Source organism: Chanodichthys erythropterus, chromosome 2 (assembly GCF_024489055.1).
Source record: "Chanodichthys erythropterus isolate Z2021 chromosome 2, ASM2448905v1, whole genome shotgun sequence".
Lineage (NCBI taxonomy): Eukaryota > Metazoa > Chordata > Actinopteri > Cypriniformes > Xenocyprididae > Chanodichthys > Chanodichthys erythropterus.
The window spans coordinates 26,621,251-26,647,423 of NC_090222.1; the positions used below are offsets into that span (position 1 = coordinate 26,621,251).

General features: G+C 35.5%; 2 protein-coding genes across 3 annotated transcripts in view; one reads left to right on the plus strand and one right to left on the minus strand.

Moving 5' to 3' along the window:
- lmna (lamin A) overlaps positions 1–19,787 on the plus strand; it is a 23,328-nt gene extending 3,541 nt beyond the window's left edge. The window contains exons 3-14 of one of the 2 annotated variants that reach the window (XM_067407010.1): positions 11,299–11,455; positions 13,030–13,155; positions 13,303–13,473; positions 13,706–13,831; positions 14,353–14,573; positions 15,504–15,798; positions 15,880–15,987; positions 16,070–16,189; positions 16,293–16,352; positions 16,785–17,000; positions 17,756–17,836; positions 19,027–19,787. In XM_067407010.1, coding sequence (XP_067263111.1) covers positions 11,299–11,455; positions 13,030–13,155; positions 13,303–13,473; positions 13,706–13,831; positions 14,353–14,573; positions 15,504–15,798; positions 15,880–15,987; positions 16,070–16,189; positions 16,293–16,352; positions 16,785–17,000; positions 17,756–17,791 — 1,636 coding nt within the window. In that variant the 3' untranslated portion in view covers positions 17,792–17,836; positions 19,027–19,787. Of the gene's footprint in view, positions 1–11,298; positions 11,456–13,029; positions 13,156–13,302; positions 13,474–13,705; positions 13,832–14,352; positions 14,574–15,503; positions 15,799–15,879; positions 15,988–16,069; positions 16,190–16,292; positions 16,353–16,784; positions 17,001–17,755 lie in introns of both variants that reach the window. The other variant, XM_067407001.1, reaches the window with a different exon arrangement.
- A 367-nt stretch (positions 19,788–20,154) lies between these two features.
- The window catches only part of pear1 (platelet endothelial aggregation receptor 1), a 48,330-nt gene continuing 42,311 nt past the window's right edge, over positions 20,155–26,173 (minus strand). The window contains exons 18-24 of the mRNA XM_067407059.1: positions 25,809–25,934; positions 25,480–25,689; positions 23,795–23,904; positions 21,745–21,871; positions 21,570–21,632; positions 21,296–21,502; positions 20,155–21,135 (exon numbers count right to left, since the gene is read on the minus strand). Coding sequence (XP_067263160.1) covers positions 20,993–21,135; positions 21,296–21,502; positions 21,570–21,632; positions 21,745–21,871; positions 23,795–23,904; positions 25,480–25,689; positions 25,809–25,934 — 986 coding nt within the window. The 3' untranslated portion in view covers positions 20,155–20,992. The remainder of the gene's footprint in view (positions 21,136–21,295; positions 21,503–21,569; positions 21,633–21,744; positions 21,872–23,794; positions 23,905–25,479; positions 25,690–25,808; positions 25,935–26,173) is intronic.

Consider the following 26,173-nt stretch of genomic DNA (forward strand, 5'->3'; position numbering starts at 1 on the left):
GCAAATCTTCAATATTAAATGTAAGATGTTGTAGGTTTTATTCATTCATTCAAACACAATTTGGCAATAACTAATCACATTATGTCAGAGAAAAGATCCTCTGTATAAAACTAAGAAGTAACTACCCATCATAAAATCTAGTAACTTATCATGCATCCTCATTTATCCTTTGCACTTGAATTGTCCAATGTACTTTAAAGATATCTGAACTCCAGAGAGAAACCATTTCAAACTGTTCATTACCACTGATAGAGTATATATACATCCTTATAGTTTATTTAGAAGCAATGTATTTGTCATCCAGTGATTGTTAGTATGATAATCTATTGTTTATCTTGCTGTCTCTATGGTAGTAGACTTTAGTCAGTGCCCGGGCTTAGGCAAGAGGCATGTTTAGACCCATTAAGGGTGTGGTTTAAAGACAGATAGACATCGAAGCCAATGATGTTCTTTCACTAATGATGCGTAACAAGTTAAGGGTTTAGAGAAAGGCTTTGTGAGTCATATTCATTCATTTCATAAGGTTTGTGGGGAAGTCGGCAGAAGGTGATGATCTTATTTCAGAGAGTCTCAGGGTTCCAGTAGCCCTCATGATTTCCTGTAAGCATATATCACTCTGTGAATGCAGATGGACGTGTACACTCATTGGGTGCTGAGCTGTTTGGAAGTGTTTGGTTTCCACAGCAACCATGCGGCCTTGCCAGGGTGTGTGAGAGGTTCTGACTGGACTGAGTGGTGACTCATGAGCTTTAAGTAACTGTGAGGGAAGCACTGTTTACTCTCACTTTAACCCCTCACCTCAAAAATAAAGTTTTATTCCAGTATTTAAATTTTATTCCAGTGAGTTTGATACATTTGCATTATACTTATGTGCTTAGCAGATATTTTCTTAATGAAGCAACTTAGAACTCTCCATAAAGATTCCAGTTGGAAAATGAATGGGATTATATAGCTCTATTGCCACAGGAGGAGTTCCACAAAGAACATCTAATGTAATATTTTAAATGAAATGAAATGTATTAAATATATTAAATTAAATGAAATATATTAAATAAATATTTCTATAAATAAGCCAATGAGATAAGCTTTGCAAAGTTACATTTTAAATTAACTACAAGTTTTAAATTGACAATATTTAAAAATGTTCTTGTTGTTTTAGCAGTGGATTCTCCATCACACTCTTCCCAGAGTTGTTTTAAGGGTGCTTGTTATATGATTACTCCTGTACTTTGACATCAGTTATCGTTTAGAAAACTTAAGGGTCAGACAATTTCTTGATTGGGGAGTCATGCCGGGTCATGCAGCAGGTACAGATCACAGCTAGCTGTGTGTGCGCACATGCTGTAAAAGTACATGTGCTTGTGGCTGCTGTTGCAGCATTTGGCTTCTGTGGGCATTATCAGACAGAAGACTGTATTCTATGTGTGTTTTGCTGTCTGAACTCTGTTGACAGCTGCAGTGTAGGAGTCAATGACTGAAATGTGGAAAGACTACAGCTGGAAACTGAGCAGATGAAATGCATCTTTCAATTCATGCTAAAAGAGAAGCATGTCATCACTTACCTTTCATTTAAAATGCTGTAAATCCCCTCAGTGTTCATTTAGGCAATACAATGAAACTGTACTTGGTTACGGTCCAGAATAGGAACTCTGAGTCAGTATTTGTCTAAATGATTCAAAATACTAACTCTAACCTGCTTTTTAGTTGCACATTATCTGACTCTGCATGCATTTTCAGGTATGTCCTGAGCCCCCATTCATACAATGATTTTTTTTTTTTCAGGCTCGAGTGTGGGCGGTAATCGGGACATATTTATTATCTTACTCTTAGTCACTCCATTATTCCAGATTCTGGAGAAAAGGAAGTGTGTTCTTAAAAAAAGATTAGAGTATTGAACTTGAGAGTCTTTATCAGTTTTATCACTGTAAAAAATTAACTAGTCATCAACTCATGTACTTTTTCTCTGAGATAAGTGAGATTGAAAGTATTTTCTCTCCTTATCACTTTTACTTCCATAGTGTGAGGCGTTGAAAAGGGACACCCTTTCAATTTATGTATGGGCGTTTCTTAAGTTTTAAAAGTTTTTTTTGGCCATGTAGTCTCTTAAAACTCACTTTTCACATAGTTTATTTAATTAGTGTTAACAATGCCCAACAGTGTACATACATGCTTGAGAGGAGAATTTTTCCCTAAACCAACAAATGTCATTCATTTCAAATAATGTGTTAACAGTATTTTGTGATTTACATGACATTTCAAAAAAATTTTTTGGGAAAAATAGCAAAATAGCTCATTTTAATTTCTAGTGTGTTATGTATCCTCTATTTAAAAAAAAATATATAGTAAAAAGTTTTCAACACATTTTATATGAATTTTTAAAATATTAATATTTGAAAATATTAATAAAAATGTAACATGTTTTAAAAAAAATCAACCACTAGGATATTAAAGTGTCATATAAAGAAACACCTTTACATTTAAATCATTGTTATTTTAGACATCTATCTTTGATCCCAGGCCCTCATATGCATTCTGTAAATGCTCCTTTTTATTAAATCATATTCATATTATTGTTAAGCAATGAAGAATTCATGAACCGCTTTATCAGTTTAATGCTCACTGGTTTTATGGTATGCATTCTTTTAAGCTGTTGCTTAAAGGGCAAATGAAAAGACCTTTGGCAGCTTTCAAACATGAAAAAAAAATCTTCAGTGAGACATTTCCTGCCCCTCCCTCACCCCTCTGTAGGTTTTCCATTGACTGGCTTACCTGGTGCATATATTATTAGTCTGGTTATGGATATCCAACAAATGCACTCCACCCTGTCAACAACAGATCTCAAACATTGTTTGTGCTTGGGGTTTTACCTGTCTATGAACTTTCTGCCTTTGAAATCATAATTATAACCAATGGTCATTTAAATTATTTAATGCTCAAACTAAAAAGTGCCACATATACAGTACACATGTAGTATCATGCAATTACCATGGTTAATGAATATGGTAATTACAACCGTTAAGGTTACTTTACTAGTGTTGTTGCATCTTGTCAGTCTGTCAAGTTTATGCAAATTATTTTCAGTTGCTAATGTGAAATATTTTCCCATCATTCCCTCTGGCTTTTCCATTATCAGAGTAAACACATGGCAATGAACAGTTATCAAATGCTTCTAAGAAGCTTCCTGCACAAGTCACACATCATTTTAAAAATAGACGATCCCTCTGTGTTTATGTCATTATGAGTTTTATAGTGTGTACCATGAAAATTATACCTAATGAGTGTACTTTTGAGTGTTATACTTCAGGTGACAGTTGACAATGAGGATAATGCTTGATCTTACAGACATTACAGTGTTTCGTTGTTTAGTTCAGGGCTGTCCTGCCTAGAAAGGAATAAAATGGGATTTTCCTATATTAAGCAATTTTTTAGCCTTCCTTCATTTTAACATTCTAAGATCTCTGCAGTATATCAACTTCAGCAGGCACCTGTGTGTTCAGATGGCCCAGGATAGATCGAATAGCTTGTATGTTCAGCACACCAAATGCATTTGAATAGATAGCCTTCTCTTCTTTCTCAGTGAATATCTCTTTCATTCTTAGAGGAGCAGGCTTCTTTTTCTCTGTCTTTCCCTCTGGTCCTTTCTTTTTTGTGATGTGATCACCGCTGTAGGAAAGTTCTGTTTTCTCTGCTATCCTGACCTCACTGAAGATCGACTGTCCTTACTGTCTCTTGTTACAGTTAATAGGGGAATGATGCAGTGAGGATATTTTAACCACATCTGTTTCATGTTGTTGTTTTTTTACATACCTATTGGACATCTGTTTTCCTTTCTCTGCCATGTAAAGCCTTCAAACATTCACTATTTGTGAATGTTATACTGGTAAAAAAAACATGAACATTTTTAATTGGAATATAATGCTGTGGTCCACAAATGATTTAGATTAGGAATATTCCATTAAAGTAGTTCCTTTCTAGTAATGGTCTGGACAATGATCAACTTACACTTTTTCAGTAGCGAATAAAAGACTTGTAAGGTTATTAAATGAAATAAGTAATGTGTAAATTTTGCAGTAATATTTAAAATTACTTTTAAAGTTAAAGTAAAAATTAGGACAATTTAATAGTCAAAATAGTCTCTTTAAGAGAGCTCTCTCATAAGAAGCTATTTCTAAATAATGCAGAATTTTAAAACATTTTTTGCAAGGACTAAAAATAAATTTAAAAAGCTTATGGGTTTGATTCCCAGGGAACACATATACTTGGCAAATACACAATAAGTTGCTTTGGATAACAGTGTTTGCCAAATGTGTGTTAAATGTCAATTGGGAATCTGAAGCAAGCATGCTTGCATTGTACACAGCTTTGTTGATTATGCTGGAAGCGATCTAGTTTTGCAACTTGCCTCTTGCTTCCAGTGAAGCCGTGACATGTGGCTTTCCATTGTCATGACAATTAGCACAGCTCGTTTTCCTCCTGCTGTGTGTTTGTTTATAATTACATTAATTTATGAGAAATGATTCTAAGTCTGGATCTGGATCTCTCTCCTAGATTTTTTTTCTTTCTTTAATCTAGAACATTACATATGCACATTCTGAAAAATATCCTTTATCTTGTTTGATGTCATGACAGTAATAAATAACACAATTGTGTGATGAGTGATCCAAGATATTTTTTTAAAATTATTTCAGCCATTGTTTTCTCAGGCACTGTCCGGGCTTGTTACTGGGTATTTAAATCCTTTCAAAGAGGTGACCGAATAAAGAAAACATCCAGATTTTTGAAGAGATTTTGAAGCTTCTAAATTAGTTCGAGTAGATTTAGTTGTGATGATAATCATGAAAAAAGATTTTTAACCATCTAAAGAGCTGCTTTTACTCTGAAGTGTGTGTGTACTGTATGTGTGTTTGAAGTCATAAATTATAAATCATTTTAAAATAATGGGCATATAAAATGTATTTTCCATACTCGTTTAGACACGCATACATATTTGGGTGGACACGCACACACTTTTGATGGCATTTTCAACTCCAAATTGCAATTTTTTTGTTCTTAAAATGTAAAATGCGTGCATACACGCATCCCAAAAGCACATGCAGTGGTGCCTCATTTGGTTGTGGTTGGATCTGGAAAGGCTTTGGACTGACTGACTCATTCGGTCAGTTATGTAATCACCATCTACAGACTCTAAACTAAAGATCAAACATGTTTTTCATTTGCTAGTGATTTGTTGAGAGTTCAGAGTGAGCTTGTGTGCGGAGATGCTTCCATGTAAAGCAATGCAGTGTAGTTCTGTTAAGACACCAAACTATTACTGAAAGACAAATTTACTTTAGCGTTCAATTGTAAACAAGCCATATACACGTTTGTGATTATTCTTAACAGTATGAATGTGGATATGTTAAAAATACACTCAGAAATTTGTTTCCTTCGTTAAAAAAAAAAAAATACGCTTAAAGAAATGAATTGTACTTTTAATTAAAAAAGTAAAATTATGTACACGCATACTCGCATGATTGGCTTCAGTCTTATAAGCTTAATACAAGTCATTTTATTTTTTTTTAATATTACTTGGTTTTTAGAAGTCAAATACTACTTACTTATACTTACTTAGATTCCACATTTAAGGATTATGTTTGACATACTTTACAAACAAACTCTGTAGTGTTACTGAAATTACCTGACCTGTCCCTTTTTAACAGTAAATTGACAGTAAAAACAGTAAATGCCTGTGGTTCTGAAAGAAGGAATTGTCACGTGGCAGTGCCATGTGACTCATAGCCTGAGCTGGTGTTTGCCTTTTGCCAAATCATCATAATGGGGAACACTGGCAGAGTAGTACAACACACACACAAATACACACAATCTCCATCCCATTCTTAACCAAAGGCAGCTGCAAACAGGCAAACGTTATATATGGAGAACCGGAGATGACAGTGGAATCTCGTTATGTTTATTCCATGGAAAAATCAGTGGAATACTGTTTAGATTGTAAGGCTGGAGACCCTCTGATGCAGATTATGTTAGAATGGGCTTGTATGAAGAGAGGGAGGAGAGAGGGTTACTGTAATTGGTGCTGTTCTGGTGGCGTGTATGAGCCACGGGCGTAAGGGAGAGAGTGAGTCATCATCGGCTCCTAAACGCAGAACTGCCACGCTGGCAGGGCCTAAACCTATCCCTATTGCAGAGTATGAAACAAAACGCGTATTTATGCATATTGCACAGGTAGAATAGAAGTAGGCATTTATGTGTGACCCCAACTCCAATATAAAGGGCCGTTCACACAGAATGCGTTTTTCCATTACAATGCGCTACTTTTACTTTTTTTTTTTTTTATATGTAAACGCACTAAACGGACGTGCAAAACCGTTCTGCTCACGTCTTGCATCTTCTGTAGCAAATCTCGCACATTGACATGGCGTTCTGAAAACGTGGCGCTCAAAATCGGTTCTCGAGACCTTGCGTTTTTGTCCATGCAAAAATGAGAACGGAGGCCTAGCTGCGCTGCAATTCAGGCCTCCATTATTGTCCCTTCGCAGAATTCCTGAAGATTCCCTAGACAAGGCTGTTTCTATTTGAATTGACATTAAAGATTGTGATAATTTGTGCCAGACTAGGAACAGATAATTTATGTAATGCTGCTTCACTCTGAGGGAATTGCTTTTAGCATCCGTCATGTGCTAATGAATCAGAGAGCTGGTATAATGTTCTCTTTGTGTTGGGTCCTCAGCTTCAGTTCCAGTTACAGGATCTCGTCTGATTGTAGGACCACACCCTTCACAACCACCATTAGGATTTAGAAGAATCATAACTTTTCATAATCATATTCCTGAGACTATATACCATTACCTTGTCTGTTGCCTTCACTGCAAGATGTAATTTTCAATCTTTTTGTCTGTTTGTTTAATTGTTTTATTTATATAAAAAGTAACATTTGAATGAAAGGATTAAATATAAATTATATTTATATATCATTGGAGATGTAGATATCCTTAAAACATGATACATTTTTTTTTTTTTTACATTTACATTTAGTTTTAATAACATTTCAATATTTTACAGACAAACTAGATAAAATACTGTTTTGAAAATGATTGTTTGCAGTGAGGGGTGTTGTAAATTGTACAAACAAGTGCTGAAAATGTAGACATGCTTATTTATCTAGATGTAAATTTTTATTGTAATGTTAATGAAATGAGCATGCATTTAGATTACTACAGATATATTATTAGATTTGCACATATAGACTAGACTAACAAGCCTCTGGGTATCTGGATCAACCTCCTCACCCTTAGATGTTTTAGATATGATTTGAATTTAAAATTCAAATCATATCTAATCATCTGGAACAGAAAGTCCTTTAACAGATCTGTTACTTGCATATATCAAATAACCGGTAATAAAATAACATGTTAGAGGAAAACTTAGACTTAGACTCATCCTTCAGTTCGAAAAAAAGAAAAAACAAACAAATGTAGTAAAGATTAATGCCTATAGTATGTCATACTTAGTCGAGTCTTTCCCAGCTGGTATAAGCAAAGATTCATGTCTTTAAGAGATTTTGACGTTATTCTCAAATTTCAAACCATTATAGTGGACCAATGCTGGTTCTGGAATGGTCTACTTGGAGGTCTATTTTTAGCCTATGTTTAGATTTAAGAGCATATTTTACAACCCTGTCACCATCTTTTTCCTCCTGACCATTCGTTTTTCCTTCTGTTTCATTCTGTCTCCATGGAGACTTCATGGCAGACCTGCAGCCGACGACAGTGAGTCAGAATCGCCTCCACAATTAAAAAGGAAATGTTTATTCATAGTACAGTGGGAAAATGGGGAACCCCTGTTTGAAACGTTTTGAGATTGACTCACATGTGCACTTGACCCATAAAATGGAAAGTTGAAGTCACATTTACGTCAAAAGCAGTGAATCGGTGTATTGAAGAGGCAGAGCTTGGGCTTTGATGATAAGAAGTTATTACAGTAATTTGTTTTTATTCTGTATTTCAACCCAGTAAACTTTATTGTTGGCCTTGAAAAAGTTAGAATATGCAGCTTTTTTTGTTAGGAAGCAAATTACCTTTAATAAGAGACGTTAAAATTCCTTGATGTTATACTTGCACAGACATACAGGCTTAAACTTTGTCCAGTTATAAAACCATAAACACTTGACTGAAGATGCTTTGGATTTCCATACCTAAACATTGCAGGTATTCTGTGTAAATATATTGAATTTAACAAATATACAGTAGATTGTAGTAAATGTTTTTGCTTGAGCTAAAAAAAGGGAGTTTGATTTGACAAGCTCCAGCCCTTTATCATACTGATGAAGTGTTGTGTCATACTGCGGTTTTACTATGTGCTTTTATGGTTTTACAAATGCTTTGAACAACGCCTACGGTCATTTTTCCACTCAAAACCTCCAGCTGTTGCAGGTGACTGCTGTCTATTATATGGTGCTTTTTGTGAGATGTGTCAAGCTGTAGTTTTTGAAGTAAATATAGGGTTAAAGAGGCACAGCAATGACCAAAATTTAGAAAATGCACTCGTAGACTCAAAGACTTTTTGTCAGGTGATATTACTTTTTTCATTGCGGGTGTTTGTGTGCGTCCAAGTCCACTGCTAAAGTTACGTGGTTTTGAACTCACAAGTACACTATAATGAATTGCTATCAGTTTTATTCATTCATATTCTGTGGAAAATTTGAATCTGCTTTTGAGTTTAATCTTTCAAAAATGGAAGGTTTTGAATCCAGTGAGGGTTTTTTGTGTTGGGGAAACCCTGTTCGTGGTCAACGTCTTCTCAGAGATGGCCACATGTGCTATATTTCTACGCCATTTTGCCATGGCAACACTACAGCAAACATTTAGAGGGCTTTTTGTGGGTTTCTTTTTCGTCACAAAAGAGGACAAGGATAGCTGTGATTCATACAGGGGCTGGTACATTCCTCTCCTCCTCTTTCTCCCTCAACTGGCTCTTATTGTGCCTGAAATGTTTCCACTGTTTCCAAGATGCCAAGCCAAACCCTTTTCCCTTTTGTCTCACACACACATACAACCCAGCACACAAAATACACACATTTAATGAAAGCTTACTGGAATTGATGGTTTTCTTGAACTGATCTGTTTAATAAGGACTCCAAATACCGTAGTTTTATGGTATTTTTCTCAGCATATTAGCTATAATACACTTTATTTTGTAGTTGTTTTACTTTAGCTGCCATCACTCAAAACTGAATTTATTCAAATCTGACCATTTGCCGTGTAAACTTTGGCCAGGTTGGTCCAGTCGACAAGGACAACTTGACCTCGCACTGAGGTGACATTAACACGTGTTCTTCTATTGTCTACTTTTAAAAGCCTCTGGTTGGTTTGGCTTCCTGTGGACAGATCCTGGAGGTGTTAGGAACTAAAACAGAAAGCAAATACAGTGGCAGGAAAAAAAATTCAATAAATATAGAAGATAATAGAACAAATAACAAACATTATTTAAAACATTACACCACAGTGTCCTGCTCCACTGTGAATGCAGTTGTTTTTTTTAAACAGTATGCTTGATATTGTGTAACCAGAATAAGCATAGAACAAAACGGCACATTTGGAGTGCTGACAAGAACGGGCTGGTTTTTAATTGCCAAATATCCTACACAGAAGAGATTATGTTTCTGGATGTCTGTTTATACCCTTGGCTTGGCATAGATATGCCCACCCACTGCTTGCACACCTTTACTGTAACCCACCTACTGCATACAGGCATTTACAGTCACTCCAGAAGTACATTCTTTCCTCTCTCTGTGTCCATTACAAGTTTTAGGCTAATTTTTCCACATAAACACCATATCCCGGTGAGGAACAAAGGTTGTTTAGATTTCTGTAGAGTTTCTGTTTCAGTTTCAGTATTCCTCAAAAATAGTGATGAATGTGACCTCAAAAGCCTCTCTTCAAAACCTCTTTTACATAAATCTTCTCTTCCATGTTTTTGCATAAATATCAGTGGTGTAACTAGAGTTTAAGTAGTTGGTTTTTAAAAAATCATTCATTGAGCTTTTATTTTACAAGTATGTTGCTTTCACATACTCATGCACACATTTTCTTTACATAATTGATAGTAGCCTGCTGTGATCATGTTCATTATTGAATAATTATTAAGTAGAGATGCAGATTAGGCCTCGAGAGGCTTTTATCTCAGTCTTGTCAGTTAACTCTCATACATTCAAAGTTTTTTTTCATGTTCCCAGGCTCATGAACCATTTATTGAAAATGTGTGGCTGTAAAGTAGAGAATGTGACCTAACAAAACTTCTGTTGTTGTGAATGGGAAGTTGTTTGAATAACGTCTCTCAGGAAGGAGGCCCGATGGAATGCTCCATAGAGTCGAAGAGAACAGAATACAAACTCTAGTAGCTTTAGTAGGTTGAGTTTTAGTCTAGTTGTAGTATGAGTGTACAAAGCGGAGTTTTGAAAGAGTTGTGTGCCTGGGAAAGGTGCTTTAGGGACTGAAGTGTGGTAGAGTTTAATTGTTTCAAGCCTTGTTTAGTCATCAATCACATGACTAAATTTGGAACAGCTATTTTATAGGCCTTGTGAAATCTGATCTGAGAATGCGCAGAGAAGCTCTCTAAACCTAAACACTTGTTTTGAGAGAGAGAATTTTCTGGCCTTATCCTTTTGTTTTTAAAACTGCAAACCTAAACCTCACTTTGTCTTAGTTCAGTTCATACGCTAATAAAATTACCAGTCATCTTTTATTTATTGAAGTGTTTACCATTCTGCTTTTTATTAAGGTTTGTGTGGTTCTTTTCTGAAATTTCAAAATGAACCACCCTGCAATCGTGCACACATGGTTTAAATTCACTGTTGGAGTCCCAGCTCCTGCTCTGATTCAGAGAGAGGGTTTTTAAGGTTATTATTTACAGATTTTAAAGTGTCCTTGCTTTTGGTACAAAATCCAAGGCAAAAGTGGCAGTCTGATGTTCATTTGCCCTGAGCTGGTTATTCAGCCTTGCAACTTGGCATACATATTCAGTTTATAGATATAAATCACATTCATATTTTACAGTTTTAGATCCATTCTGACAGCCGACAAGATCCAATCCTCTCCTGAGGTGCTTTACTTGGGCCATGGTGCCACACTAGTGTAGTTGTTTCCAATTTTCTGAAATAAGAAACTTTCTACTCAACCCGCAACATGCATGAATGCATATAATAATCTAACTGTACAGAATCCTTTTTGAGGTAATTATGTTCTTCTGTGTGTCCACATGAAAAAATGCTTTAATGCTGTCTTTGTATTTTTGTGAATGTAGGAATGGTAAGAAAGAGGCGGATCTGGAATCGGCTCTGGCCAGGCTGAAGGATCTGGAAGCTCTGCTGAACTCCAAGGACGCATCTCTCTCCACAGCACTGGGGGAGAAGAGATCACTGGAGGTTGAAGTCAGAGACCTGAAAGCCCAGCTGGCCAAGGTGATGACTACATAAAAGCTGCATATTCTAAGGGTTTGGGTGGTGTTTTGGTGCTTGAGCACTGTACATTTATTCCAGGTTGCTACAGGGTTATTGATGTAAAATGTGCACTGAAAGATGTTTTTAAAGCATTTATAATAACTACTTGCTTGCTTAAGGGAATTTGATTTCAAGTTCTAATTTCACCAATATATTTTTAATATTTGGAAGGAAAAATCACATTAAAAACAGACATATTACTTAAATTAATCTTTATTATTTTTATTTTTTTCTAGTAAATAAAACATAATTGTGTTCACATATATAGGCATAAATAAATAAAACAATTGTTTAAAATAAATAAATATAAATAAATGGAAAACATAATTTTTTAAGAACAAAGCAAGTTACTTTGTCAAAGTTTAGCATTTTTTGTACAGGGCAAAATCATCACAAAGTAATTTTTATTGTTATAATTGTGATTTTATAACATTTAGATATGAATCCAACTGAAAATACTTGTGAAAAGACGTCTTTCAGACATTCAAATAGCACATAGCAAATAGTGGAGCTCTGCAGCCACCTACTGGCAAAAGTGATAGTTTTTTTTACTTTTAAAACTGCATTTTTCAAAAGATGGGCAAAAATCTTACACTAAACCATGTCAAATCATCCATGTTATCCACATGAAATCTGGGCCTTTTATAAAATGAATTTTACATAAAAAGCTGTTTATGCATGCATAACCTATTTAAAAAATATTTTTTAATTTATTTATATAAATTTAAAAGATATCACGAATCCTCCAAAAACTGCACAAATGTTGAGGAAAAAACATTAATAAACATATAATTATATTGTAAAATATATTATATTGTTACAAAATTAAATTATATTTTGTTGCCTGGGGTCTCCAGAGACCCCGAAGACCAGGAGCGTAATTTTTTTTTTTTTTTTTTACACTAACTATTTGGACAAAGAGAACTTTTTTTAAAAAAAATTTTATTTGAGCAAACGTCGTTTGAAGTCAGAAGACCCAAAAGACCGCACAAGGGTTAGGAATTGTTCTCTGAAAATACATCTCGATTTAAATGATTGTATTTAAGTGTATATGTTTTAAGCATAATTCTCACTAAATCATGGTAGATTTTCCTTTATACACAAAACAAAAATTGTTTTGAGAAAATAAATTAATTTAATTCTGATTAAGTATTTTCCTTATTTAAAGTAAATGCATCTTGTTTAGATCAGTGGGTCTCAACCAGGTGACCGGGGCACAAAAGGGGGCCTCTGCGAACTTCTGGGGGGCCAATAAATGGGGGATCAATAAAAAATAAATAAAGATATGCATCATTAACTGAACATATTTTTAATTCTATTTAATTTTTGTTTTTAGTACAATAGAAGTCCATATCAACTTAGATTAGGAGGGTCTTTGAATATTTTCAAAGGAGTCAAAAGACCTGCTGCATTATATGTTGGTTAGGAAAACAAGACAAACATGCTAACAGTTTTTCAATTAGTATTTTACATAGTACAATGCTTTTTACTTTGAATTGATATAGAAATTTGTAAAGTGAATATTTGTCTTGCAGTTGGAGGGCAGTCTGAGCGATGCTAAGAAGCAGCTACAGGATGAAATGCTAAGACGTGTGGATGCTGAGAACCGAATCCAGACCCTGAAAGAGGAGCTGGAATTCCAGAAGAACATCTACTCTGAGGTCTCATGAACAAATCTACTTGCACTAAGTTCTCCTTTGAAAATAATTACGCTGTCTCCTGCACATTTTTACTCATGTCATCTCAGAATTCAGTGCTTGATGCTAACATATTTACTTTCTGTACTCTAACCTGATGTTTTTCTACAGGAGCTCCGTGAGTCTAAGCGGAGGTATGAGTCACGTGTTGTGGAAATCGACAGCGGCCGGCAGCAGGACTTTGAGAGTAAACTGTCTGAGGCTTTGACTGAACTTCGTAGACAACACGAAGAGCAGCTTCGCATCTACAAGGACGAAATTGAGAAAACCTATAACTCCAAGGTAATAGAAAAATCAAAGAGAGAACCGCCAAATGTGGCGGATTTACAAATGACTATGAGGATCTACTTCTCTGGATGTACCCGGGGGCATCTTGTTAAACCACTGAACTGGCCCGCCCTGCATACATATTTGCTGACTGATCTGTTGCCAGTCATATTTGTTGAAATATTCTTGTGTATAAAGACATACAGCATGTCTGTCAGCTAAATGTCATCCTGTGTTAAACGTGTAGCTGGAGAATGCTCGTCAGTCGGCTGAAAGGAACAGTCATTTGGTGGGAGCCGCCCATGAGGAACTGCAGCAGACACGTATGAGGATAGAGGGTGTGACATCTCAGCTCTCTCAACTGCAGAAACAGGTACACACATGCACACATAAATTTTAATGTCAACATGAAATCGAAGTTGCAATAGTCTTTTCTTTCCTATTGTGATGTATATCCGAGTGAAATGACTTTTCATAAAAGAAAAAAAGTAAGGCAGGACTATATTTTGTCCATTACAAACTGATTGGATCGTTGGATTGTCATGGTTTGCTATTGCAATGATCTCATGTGAGGGACAGGTTGTCCTGCCCTCATGCCAGTTAATATGGAAGTGATGTTGTTGCAAGAGGGAGGGGAAGCTATTTCAATTAAATATTTTGATCTGCACACGTAACTAGACGTTCATTTACATAGCATGTAGTCCCACTGCAAAAAGACTACTAAACAGATCAAATAATAACCTAAATAACCTAAAATATTCACACAATTTTTTGCTGCATTGCAAGCAGTGTTGTTTCTTTCAGGAAATGCAAATCTACTTGTACAGGATATGTACATTTTAAATTTCATTCATTCACATTATTTAAATTGCGCGCTTGTGCTCTGTTCATTAGTTGGCTGCTCGTGAGGCGAAGATTCGTGAGCTGGAGGAGTCTCTATCCAGAGAGAGGGACATCATGCGCCGTCGTCTGGAGGAGAAGGAGAAAGAGATGGCCGAAATGAGACATCGCATGCAGCAACAGTTGGATGAGTACCAGGAGCTGCTGGACATTAAACTTGCACTCGACATGGAGATCAGCGCCTACCGGAAACTTCTGGAGGGCGAGGAGGAGAGGTGAGAGATGGGATATTGCAAACAACACACATGCAGAAAGCCTTTTTTTTTAAAGGTGCTACTAGTAAATAATAGAGCTGTCAATCACTTTAAATTTTAATAACATTTTACATTTCATTATATTCTGATTATTTTTTCTTCATATTTTATAATTTATTTAAATGATCACTTTTTTGCAGGTTTGATTTTATTTAGATAAATTTAATAAAACCATTTAAACTTTAAGAAATTATTAATATTAATAAAATTATATTTTGATTAATTAATCTAATTGATTGCATATGACTATTTGCAGAGTAAATATTGTACATAATTTAATTAAATAATATGTCATATTTATTTATTATATTTATGATTAATTAGATTTTTGCTGGATTGATTTTTTTTTTTTTTTTTCAAACGTTTTGCTAATGTTTTTAATATTTAATAAAATTAGATAAAATAGCCTCAAACTCATTCAGAATCAAATGTAAACATCCAAATAAATACTGTACTTACGCGATTAGACATGCTGCATGACGAACACTTTGTAAAGATCCATTTTGAGAGTTATATTCGCTGTGTGAACTTTGTTTATGCTGTTTAAGGCAGTCACAAGCTCGGGTGCGGAGAGCACGAGAATTTAAAGGGGCCGCAGCCTGAATCGGCGCATATTTAATGATGCCCCAGAATAGGCAGATAAAAAAAATGAATAAAAAAAAATCTATGGGGTATTTTGAGCTGAAACTTGACAGACACATTCAGGGGACACCTTAGACTTATATTACGTCTTTTGAAAACGTGTTCTACGGCACCTTTAAAGTATTTGCCTACATCAATATTTGCTGAGTACAGCCCTCAAATTAAGAAAATTATACTTATTATAATAGGACTTGTGATGTATCAGCCTCATGCAATAACTCACAACCCAATCCCGCTCTTTCTGTTTAGGCTGCGTCTCTCCCCGAGTCCCCCTCCTGTCCGTGGGGTGACTGTGACCACCCGCTCCTCTGGTTCTGGTTCTGGCTCTCATACACGTGTGGTCCAAAGCAGCACCAGTCGCACCTCTTCCGGAAGCGCTAAAAAACGGCGTTTGAATGATAATGACAGCGACGCATCCAGCGTAGTCGGTGGAACTGTCACTCGCACACGCGTCTCCCAGCAGGCCTCTGCTAGTGGCCGCGTGACTGTGGATGAAGTTGACATGGAGGGCAAATATGTACGGCTCTGTAACAAGTCTGACCAGGTGAGAAGGAACTTTGGCGACCAATAAAGAGGAATTAAGTATTATTTACTTTTTATTAAATGATCTTCTTCCTCCACCCAGGATCAAAGTCTGGGTCACTGGCAGGTGAAGAGGCAGATTGGTTCCGGCACTCCCATCATCTACAAGTTCCCACCAAAATTTAACCTAAAGGCGGGACAGACTGTCACAGTATGTATCGATTTACAACGTAATGGTCACCTTTACCTTTCTTTTAAATTCCTGACTCACTTCAGTGTCTCTCTGCTGTCAGATTTGGGCTGCAGGAGCTGGAGGAACCCACAACCCTCCTTCTGACCTGGTGTGGAAGACTCAAAACTCATGGGGCAGTGGAGATCTGTTCCAGACCACCCTCATCAGCGCCAGTGGGGAGGTGGGATGATGTTAAACAAACCAACCAGCTTTTTGAATGTTTTATTTGATTCAAGGTCGCTAAGTGACTAATTCACTTCCCTCTTCTTTTCTCATTTTTTCAGGAAATGGCCATGAGGAAGGTCACACGCACTCTATTCCAGGATGAGGAAGATGATGAGATGGTACATAGTTACTAGCACATCTCAGTTAATGCAGTAATCTCATTATCTTTGTTTGCATAATTTTAGTTTTGCAAGGTTAAAATGAAAACATGAGTTCTTAGGACAATGCAAGTGCACAACACTTTGTATCTCAACTGACATGAATACATATTGGACGAATTTGAGCTGCAGTCACATAACCGAAGTCTATTAGTCTGACTTCACAAAGTCAGATTAAAGCTTTAACAAGATTTTTGCCTTAGCCCGACTGAAATCGAATGTTTAAAGTGTATGTTTTGTTAATGTGTTGTTTGGGTGTAGCTGTAGCCTTCCTGCAGTGAATCATAGCACTAAAATGAACTGAGAACAGCCAGACTTCATCTATAATAAGATCCAGTACCTTCTCTGTCTCATTTGCTTCTGTTGTTCCCCACTCAATATCTCCCCCTGCAGGCCGCCCATAGTACATGCGGGGATAGTGAGTACAATCTCCGAAGCCGTACGGTGGTCTGTGGCTCATGCGGGCAGCCGTCAGATAGAAACAGCGGCTGCGTGACGGCCAGCTCTGGAGTGTCGAGTGCCTCTCGTTCGTTCTGCAGTGGAGGGGGGCTGCCCGAAGCTTTTGTGTCACCCTCACACTTCATTGTGAGCAATGACAAACCCAGACAGGTTTGTGTGTTTTTTTTTTTCTTCAGTTGCAACAGTATATATATATATATTTTTTTAATTATTTTATATGAAAGTTTTTAGATATTTTTGTGTTAAAAAAAAAAAAAAAACAGTTGTAAAAAATTGTAAATAAAGTCCAAAATTTTGGGGGGATTTTTAATGTTTTTAACGCTTTTAGTCTTAAAGATAGATTTTAAATAAATCTAAATCTAAAAAATAATATAATATATTTTTTAACAATTTTCATCATTTTTAATCTAACTTTAAGTCTAAAATCATTAAAAAAATTAATTAAAAATTAATTAAATAAATCAATGTAACAAATGTGTTGTTAGTTCTCTTAATTCTATTTAAAGTTAGTTTTTTTTTTTTTAATACCAAAAACATTTTAATCAATTAGATTTTTTATGACATTAAGATAAAAACATCTGAATTTTTGATCAACAAGCAAATCAGTTATTTTGTTAGATTTCTAAAATTATTTAATCTATAATTTTGCAAGGTAGGTAACTAAGACTAAAAGCATTAACAAAAATATGAAAACCAAGTTATTTTATTATTTTTTATCTAACTTTTTAACTAAAAAGATTAACAAAAAAATCAGAAAAATCAAAGTTGCAAAAAAAAACAATTTTTAATCTGTTATATTTCTTTGTTACTTTCATTTAATATTGATGTAAAACATAAGTATAAGAAATTTGTCTTATTAAATTTACATTAATTTCCTTCTCTCTCTCTCTCTCTCTCTCTCTCAGGCTGGACCCAAGCTTGACAACTGCTCCATTATGTAGACAAGCTGTAGACAGCACTGATCATCTGTCCTTTAACACAAACCAGTAGGAATTCATCCCACAACTGGTTTCTTTTTGGATCACATGTCTTATTACATTATATATTTTGTACTTCAGTCTTTTTTGTTTTGTATTTCATAATCTGCGGGATAGATTTTTGGCATTTGTATGGCATAAGGCTTCATATGCTGGCAGCTTGTAGGCTGTAGTTTGCGATTATTATTATGTACAGTGTGTTACTCTAATATATTTGCATGGTGGCCTAGCAGCAGCTTCAGATTCAGAATAATCGTACTGTACTCAGGGAGAGAGGCGAACAGAGCACTTCACACTCACACCATGAGCTCTCCACGGGAATGCTGTCAGAACGCAACACGCACAGTCAATAAACCCTCTCAATCATGTGGCAAAACTGGACTGTATCTGTACTACAGGCTGGTTCTTTAGCTCACATTCAAGGACAAGTAAACATACAGTGAGGTGTCAGTTCATCTAAGACGGGAAACGAGGGATCATTTTTACTTTGTCCCAGAAGTTATTTGTCGGTATGTTTTATGGTATTTTCATGCTACCTCTCGCAGTCAGATGGTCAAAATTATGTGCACCTAAAAAAGGGAAAGGGCAGTCAGAAATTCTATGCAGTTTTGTTACAGTGAGACTCCAGGATATAAAATACAGATGCTCTGGATGTACCTTGATACAATTGAATAGGTACTTTGTGTCTTTTGGCAGTGCGTTTACAGGCTCTGACTAGACTGCAGTATGTTGTGTCTTGTGTAATAAGTATTATAGGATGTTTCTGAAAGACTTGAAGCAACTGTAAAACTAATCCAAAGTAAATCTCCTTTGCAGTTTGCATTTGCCAAGACGTTGTCAACATTTTAAACAAAAGCTGATTGAATGTTTTAGAAGGAAAACTTTTGAAGTTTACTTGCAGAGAAAGACATCTGGTGTATAATGTTACCAGAGAATGATGTCGTGTTTAAAGTACTGAGCACTAAATGACTGCAGCATTTAAACAGACAGCATTTCAAGAGATGTATTTTTGTTTTCAGCCTTAGAGGCAGAATATTATGCAAAATGACCACCGTCATTCCTAGCTGTCCTTTTTTTTTTACAGTGGTATTTGAAATGTTTGAGTTTTATTGAAACCTCGAATTTACATGTACACTAAAACATTTGTATTTCTCTATGGAACTGAGTGTTGATTTGCTCTTGTCACTCCTCTCTTGCAGTAGATGATCCAGTTCCTCACCTGGGCAGCTGTAAGGCTCCAGTAATCTGAGCAGTTCTTTACTTCACTGCGCAGATATCCAGTCCGTTTAGGGCGACCTGAGAATCAAAGAGCTGAAACAAAAATTGGTTTCAAAAAGCTGGAATAGCTTTCATAGGAAATTAGAAACATAACCGAGCCCACTCACAGCTCTCCAGAAAGAGGACTGGAAAATGCTGGCATTAAACTTTTATTTTATTGCTTAGCAAAGCTTTGGGTTTCTAAACAAAAGTTTTTGGGATAGTATATCTATTTTTTCTATATACATATACTTAAAAATTTGTGGTTTTCTATTGCTTAAACATGCATTGGCGTTATTGTAATATGCCATATCTTTTTTTCTTTTTTCTTTTTTTTTAAACTGATAATGGATTTCAGTTGTTTGTAATGGCATATGCTAAAGCAAAGAAACACTTATTGATATCCAATTCTAGAGTTTTCTGTTAGTATACATTTGTATCATCAAACAAAAAGATAAAAAAAATCTTTCTTTATTTTGAATTATTTTTTTTTTTAGTTAGATGGCTAATTTCATGAAGGTTTTGTTAAAAAAAAAAGTTCAAACAGACTGCAGTGCAATGCAGGGAATGTTTTGTTGAATTTTTTTTTTTTTCTTTCTAAATATCATTTACTGTTTTGTGAGGAATTTCATAATTGTTGTAATACCCGAGAGCCTTGTTATAAGCTGTGCCTTTTTTCAGTTAAACAAATAAAACCATTCTATAGCCATTTTCTGACTTTCGTTTTTAGTACCATAAAAGTTAAACATGGATAGAATTTTAATAAGCCTTATTGAATATATTCATTGATAAAGGCTTAAATGTTTAGTCCATTATATACCACATGTCATTCTAGCAAGTGTTCAAGGGTTACTCACCAGAAATGAAAATTTGTGTAAGTGACTAGAGTTTTATGGTTGGAAGTGATGGTTTATAGTTTTAAAAGTTTAAAATATTGGTATTTTTCTCTCACACACCTATAATTTCTCTTCAGAAGATATTTATTCATAAACTGAGGTCGTATGGATTATCGCCGTGTCCATTTTGCGTGCTTTTTGAAGCGTCAATTGAAGGACCTCTGCACTTTCATTACAGACTCAAAGAGATGGATTATTTTTTCTAAAAATCTCCTGTTGTGTTCCACAGAAGAAAGAAAGTTATATACATACATCTGAGACAGCATGAGGGTGTGTAAATGCGAGAATTTGCATTTTGGGGTGGAGTATCACAGATAATAATAATAATAAGTGGCAAGTAGTGCATTGAAACTTTGATTTTATTTACAATATTTACAGTACTTGTGGTTGAATTCAACTGACATTCATAGCAAATGTTCCCAACGCTGTATATGACAAACTTCTGTAAAGCTTGTTCTGTAGCTGTTAAAAATTATATTGTCATGTACACCCTGATTTCCAGATTAGATATAAAACATGAATAGCATTTAAAACAGAAAGATATTTAGCATTTAACCTATTAATGTCCAGATATTTCCTAGAAAGTCTTGCACATCTTTTTAAATGAGCATATGTGTAGTTCTTTTGCAGTTTTTCACATAAGACGGGCACAAATCTTTGTATAGAAAGTCACCACATGATATTCAGCAAAATCTCTTTCTAAGTTTATCTATTTGTATGGCAGTAGTTTAGCCACCGAAAATATTGTCAGATGGAAAAAGAGTGATAAAGTCTTGGCAACACTGTTGAATGGGTTAAATGCCTTTAAAGGAGATATTTTCTCCATGAACATTTGGTGGTTGTTAGTGTTGTCCAGTAGATGGCAGTGTTGCCCAGTTTTGGTGCCATCCATCCATTCATCTGTAGTGGGCAGTATTTCATTATCCAGCTTGTAAAGCAGACATTAAGCGGACTCTGTCTTTGGCAGTGATTTTAGAGAAGAACCAATGTCTTTAAGTAATTTTCAAGGAGATCAATGGGGCAGTCTCCGTGGCGACGGGGAGGGAGGCCTTCGCACTGGGGGCAGATCATAATGCCCGGGAATGTGGCTGTTGATGGGCAGATCATAATGATTCTGAGGTTCCTGTTCCACAGCGTTGCCAAGGGAACAATGTTCTGAAATACAGTGAACAAACATTTAACACCAGATGTGATACATGACACAACAATCTGAGAAACCAAGCTATGTTCTACACGTGTATATATAATTTTTATCCCGTCAAATCCCTCAGCACAGATAATATCAGTAATATCCAGTTTCTTTTAATAAAACTACCTCTGCACGACAGAGTGGAGGAAGTCATGACCGGTGGGCTGATTTCAGTGTAGGATCTTTCACGAGGCACGGCAGACTTCATTTCCATGTAGCTGCTCTCTGGAGGACACGGTGGCAGGCCGGGAAGATCTTTGATGGTGGCATACGGGTTCTCGCTGTTCAGAGAGCTGCTGCTCACTGCCACGCATGAATCTTTCAGCTCTGCAACTACAACAGGGTGTTAGACACAATTAAGTAAGATATATATAGAAGAATAATACAAAGTGACTTTTACCTTTGTTGTAGTGCTTCCCAAGTGTAGCACTATAGCTGTAACTTCGATCAATCCCAAAAGCCCCTGCAAACACAATAAGACCACATCCAATTTACTCAGACAACCTCACAGCACAAAACAAACTCAAACTATAGTGCAAGCATAGACGGTGAAATTGTTTCCCGGTATCCATTACCTGTATCTTTAGGTGGTTCCTGGTGTTTCCAGCCTGGAGGAAGAGTTGCATTAGTCTCAGCCGCAAACAGACCTCTCCTCTCCCTCTCCATGTTCTTCAGACTGCAGAACAGCTGGTTGTTGGTGTTCTGTCAAAACATGAGACATAAAGGAAAGCCATTTCTGTTATATGTGCAAAATTCAGCTGTCATATACTTCATTTAAAGGGTTAGTTCTACAGTGATTCAACCTTATTGTTATGAATCGACGAGAATACTAGTTGTGTGCAAAAACAAAACAAAAGTAACGACTTTATTCAACAATTTCTTCTCTTCCCTGTCAGTCTACTACGCTGTTCACATTGTAGACACAGTGCAGAGCTTTCGGTTCTACGTCAGAAGGGTGACTCATCACTGGCAGGCTCCTGCATCAAATGTATGCGTGATGCTGCTTATGTGTACAGCGTCGGCCAATACAGAGTCGGCGTTCTGATGAAGAACACAGAAGCGCTGCACTGTGTCTACAATGTGAACAGCGTAGTAGACTGACAGGGAAGAGAAGAAATTGTTAAATAAAGTTGTTATTTTGCGCACAAATGTATTCTCATTGTTTCATAACATTAAGGTTGAATCTCTGTAGTCACATGGACTATTTTAACCCTCTACAGCACAGCGTTGCCCTTAGGCAACGGAAAATTTTCTTAAGCCCTATGTTTAGTAAATTTTTCTTTAAATGATAACAACCAATTAGAAAGGTCGAGAAAGTACCAAAGAACAGTCCAGTAAGGTGTTGGGGTCAATATCAAGCACCATTTAAAGGTGGGACGTCCTGTTCTGACACATGGTCACAGAAGCACATGGTGTGACAAGAAGGCAATTTTTTTTGCTTTAGTAATCTTATTTCAAACGACATGAACTGTACATAAAAAATATGTGTGTGTGTATGAAGGTGTAGAGAAGCCTTTTGTCAGGTTTTATGAAGTTTTTTTTATTTTGCATGTTCAGAAATTCAGTTTTTCGATAAGGGGTACTTTTCGAGGAGGTTTTAGACAATACCTCACATTGGCAACAATGTATTATAAGAAGGGAAGATGCAGGGTTCCTGGGTGTGCAGGAACACCCAAAGTGATGTGCAAAAATTGTAACATACACCACTATGTCACAGCAGAGAAGAAGTGCTTTTTGAAGTTTTGTACGGAATGAAATCTTATTACATGAATTACATTATATTGCATAGCACACTACATGATACAGCCATATGCATGCATCAAATTCAATATATCAATGTCTTTCAAGTGTTTTTCCTTTTTTACTTGATTTCTTGAATTTTAAAAAAAAAAAAATGTTTTGATTTTGATGATAATTTACTCTGTTCCATTGTCGCACAACGTTGCCCTGAGGCAACAGAAAAAAAATAAATAAAATATATATATATATATATATATTTTTTATCAATAAAATGTTCCCAAATGAACCAAAAAATGATGTGGAATATTTTTTTTCATGTGCCATCAACATGTGTGCAGTAGAGGGTTAAGGATGTCTTTACAACCTTTCTGGACCTTGAAAGGTGCAATGACCTTGCTGCCTATGTGTGGTTCTGAAACTTCTCCGATTTCCTCAAAAATATCTTAATTTTGAGTTCAAAAGATGAACGAAGGTCTTGGAACAACATGAGGGTAATTAATGACAGAAATGTAATTTTTGGGTGAACTAACCCTTTAAATAAATTTGTCATAATTTTGACATAACCCTTTGTCATAATTTTGACTTTTTATCTCATAATTTCAACTTTTTATCTCATCATTATCATTTGCAAAAGCATGATTTTTTTTCTTTGCGGAAATGGGCTACCATAAATTCTGTAAAAAAATAAAATAAATAAAAAATAAAAAATTCATACCAGCTCTGGCTCATTCATCACATTGCAAATGGAATGTCGAGTCGAGAAGACTGCATTCTGGGATACAGTGTTGTATACTTGTTGTATATCCAAAGCGACTTACAAATGAAAAACAATTTGTCACAGAGCTAACAATATTCATACTATTCAGAACATAGCTATAGTATTACCTTGATGGCTCTGTCCTGGTTGTTTGGCAGGTGTGGCAGTGGAGGTCTGTTCTGAGACAGTGTGTGATAACTCGGGTTTGAGTAATAGTGATGATAGCTGTGTGGAACATCTACAAGAAAAATGCAAATGTCAAATAAATTATCACGTAATATTTGAATATGCTGTTTCTAACCTGCTTGTAACAACATATAAACCATATTTATTCTGATGTAAGTGAAAGCAAAGCTGTGAGGAATAGAATAGAATAGAATAGAATAGAATAGAATAGAATAGAATAGAATAGAATAGAATAGAATAGAATAGAATAGAATAGAATAGAATAGGAAGAGCTTTACTCTTTTAAAGAATCTATGTCTGTTAGCACATATTGGCTTATGGCTGAGGCTGACACAAACAAATAGTTATTGTCTATTTAGAAAACGGCAATAAGCACCTGAACATATGCACGGCCGTTCAAATGTTATGGGTCAGTACGTTTTTTTGTTTGTTTTTTTTCTGGAAAGAAATTAATACTTTTATTCAGCAAGGATGCATTCAATTGATTAAAAGCGACAGTAAGATTTGTATTTCAAATAAATGCTGTTTTTTTTTACTAAAAAGTTTAATGGTTGTCACAAACATACTAATAAGCACAACTGTTTTCAACATTGATAATAATAAGAAATGTTTCTCCAGTCTTCAGTGTCACATGATCCTTCAGAAATCATTCTTATATGCTGAGCTGCTGCTCAAGAAACATTTAGTGTACAATTGTACAAAATATTTGTGTACAATATTTTTTTTCAGGATTATTTGATGAATAGAAAGTTCAAAAGAACAGTGTTTATCTGAAATCTAATCTTTTGTAACATTATAAATGTCTTTACTGCCACTTTTGATTGATTTAATGCATCCTTGCTGAATAAAAGTATTCATTTCTTTAATTTCTTTTCAAAAAAATTAAAATTCTTACTGACCCCAAACTTTTGAACGGTAGTGTATAATGCTACAGAAGCTTTGTATTTCAGATAAATGCTGTTCTTTTAAACTTTCTATTCATCAAGGAATCCTGAAAAAAAAGTACACAACTGTTTTCAACATTGAAAATAATCATAAATGTTTATGGAGCAGCAAATCAGCATATTAGAATGATTTCTGAAGGATCATGTGACACTGAAGACTGGAGTAACGATGCTGAAAATTCAGCTTTGCCATCACAGGAATAAATTACTTTGTCAAATATATTTAAATAGTACACAGTTATTTTAAATTGTAATAATATTTCACAATATTACTGTTTTTTACTGTATTTTTAATTAATAAATGTAGCCTTGGTGAGCAGACAAAACTTTTGGACTGTACTGTATATATATATATATATATATATATATATATATATATATATATATATATATATATATATATATATATATATATATATATATATATATATATACATTAAAATAAAAAATATATATTTTAAATTAATTTATAATTTTTTTGCAATATTACTGTTTTTACTGTATTTTGATTAAATACAGCCTTGGTGAACATAAGAGACTTCTTTCAAAAACATTAAAAAATCCCAAACTTTTCAAATATATCAGATGATATTCACTATAACAATTCTTTGTAGGCTTGGTATAATTTGTGTACAAATAAATGTGGCACTATTGAAAGTATCAGAAACTCCCGTGGCTCCTACCTGGCACAGTGTACTCTGAACTGACGGTGCGGGTTGAGGAGAAAGACACGACAGGTGTGTTGCTCTGTTTGTCCTGCTGTCTGCGCCGATATAACAGCAGAACAGCCAACAGGAGCACAACCAGTATCACCAGCACCACAATGCCTGCGATCGCACCCCATGAGTCCCTTTCCACCGGAGACACAGGCACCATCATACTCAGCTCATGCTCTGAAAAACACACAACCGTTCACATTACACACACTGAACAGCGCTGACAATGTCAACATAACTGAAACAAATAAACTTGTGTTCCTGAAAGCAAATGGATTCTAGGCTGCTTTTAATACCTGGTTTGCAGTCCTCGCCTGGTCCAGGTACACATACACAGTCTCCGGTGTGAGGGTCGCAGGAATGGTTTGGGGGACACGAGCAGGTCTGAGCACAGTTAATGCCGAACGTCCCAGTCTGACACACTACAAAGACAAACATTTGGCAAAATGTTTGTCGAGTGCGAGAGACATATCATAGAGACTGATCCAGGAATAAAAATGTATTTTCAGCAGAGAATCACAATATGAGGTATTTCTTCCGAAACCACATCCAGGAAATCTGGAAACCGTCATTTCGAGGAGAAACAACTCTAATATTCAGCTTTAATGTAATCACTGTAACATGCTGCACAAAGTCATTTTCTTATTCAGTAATTTAGTTT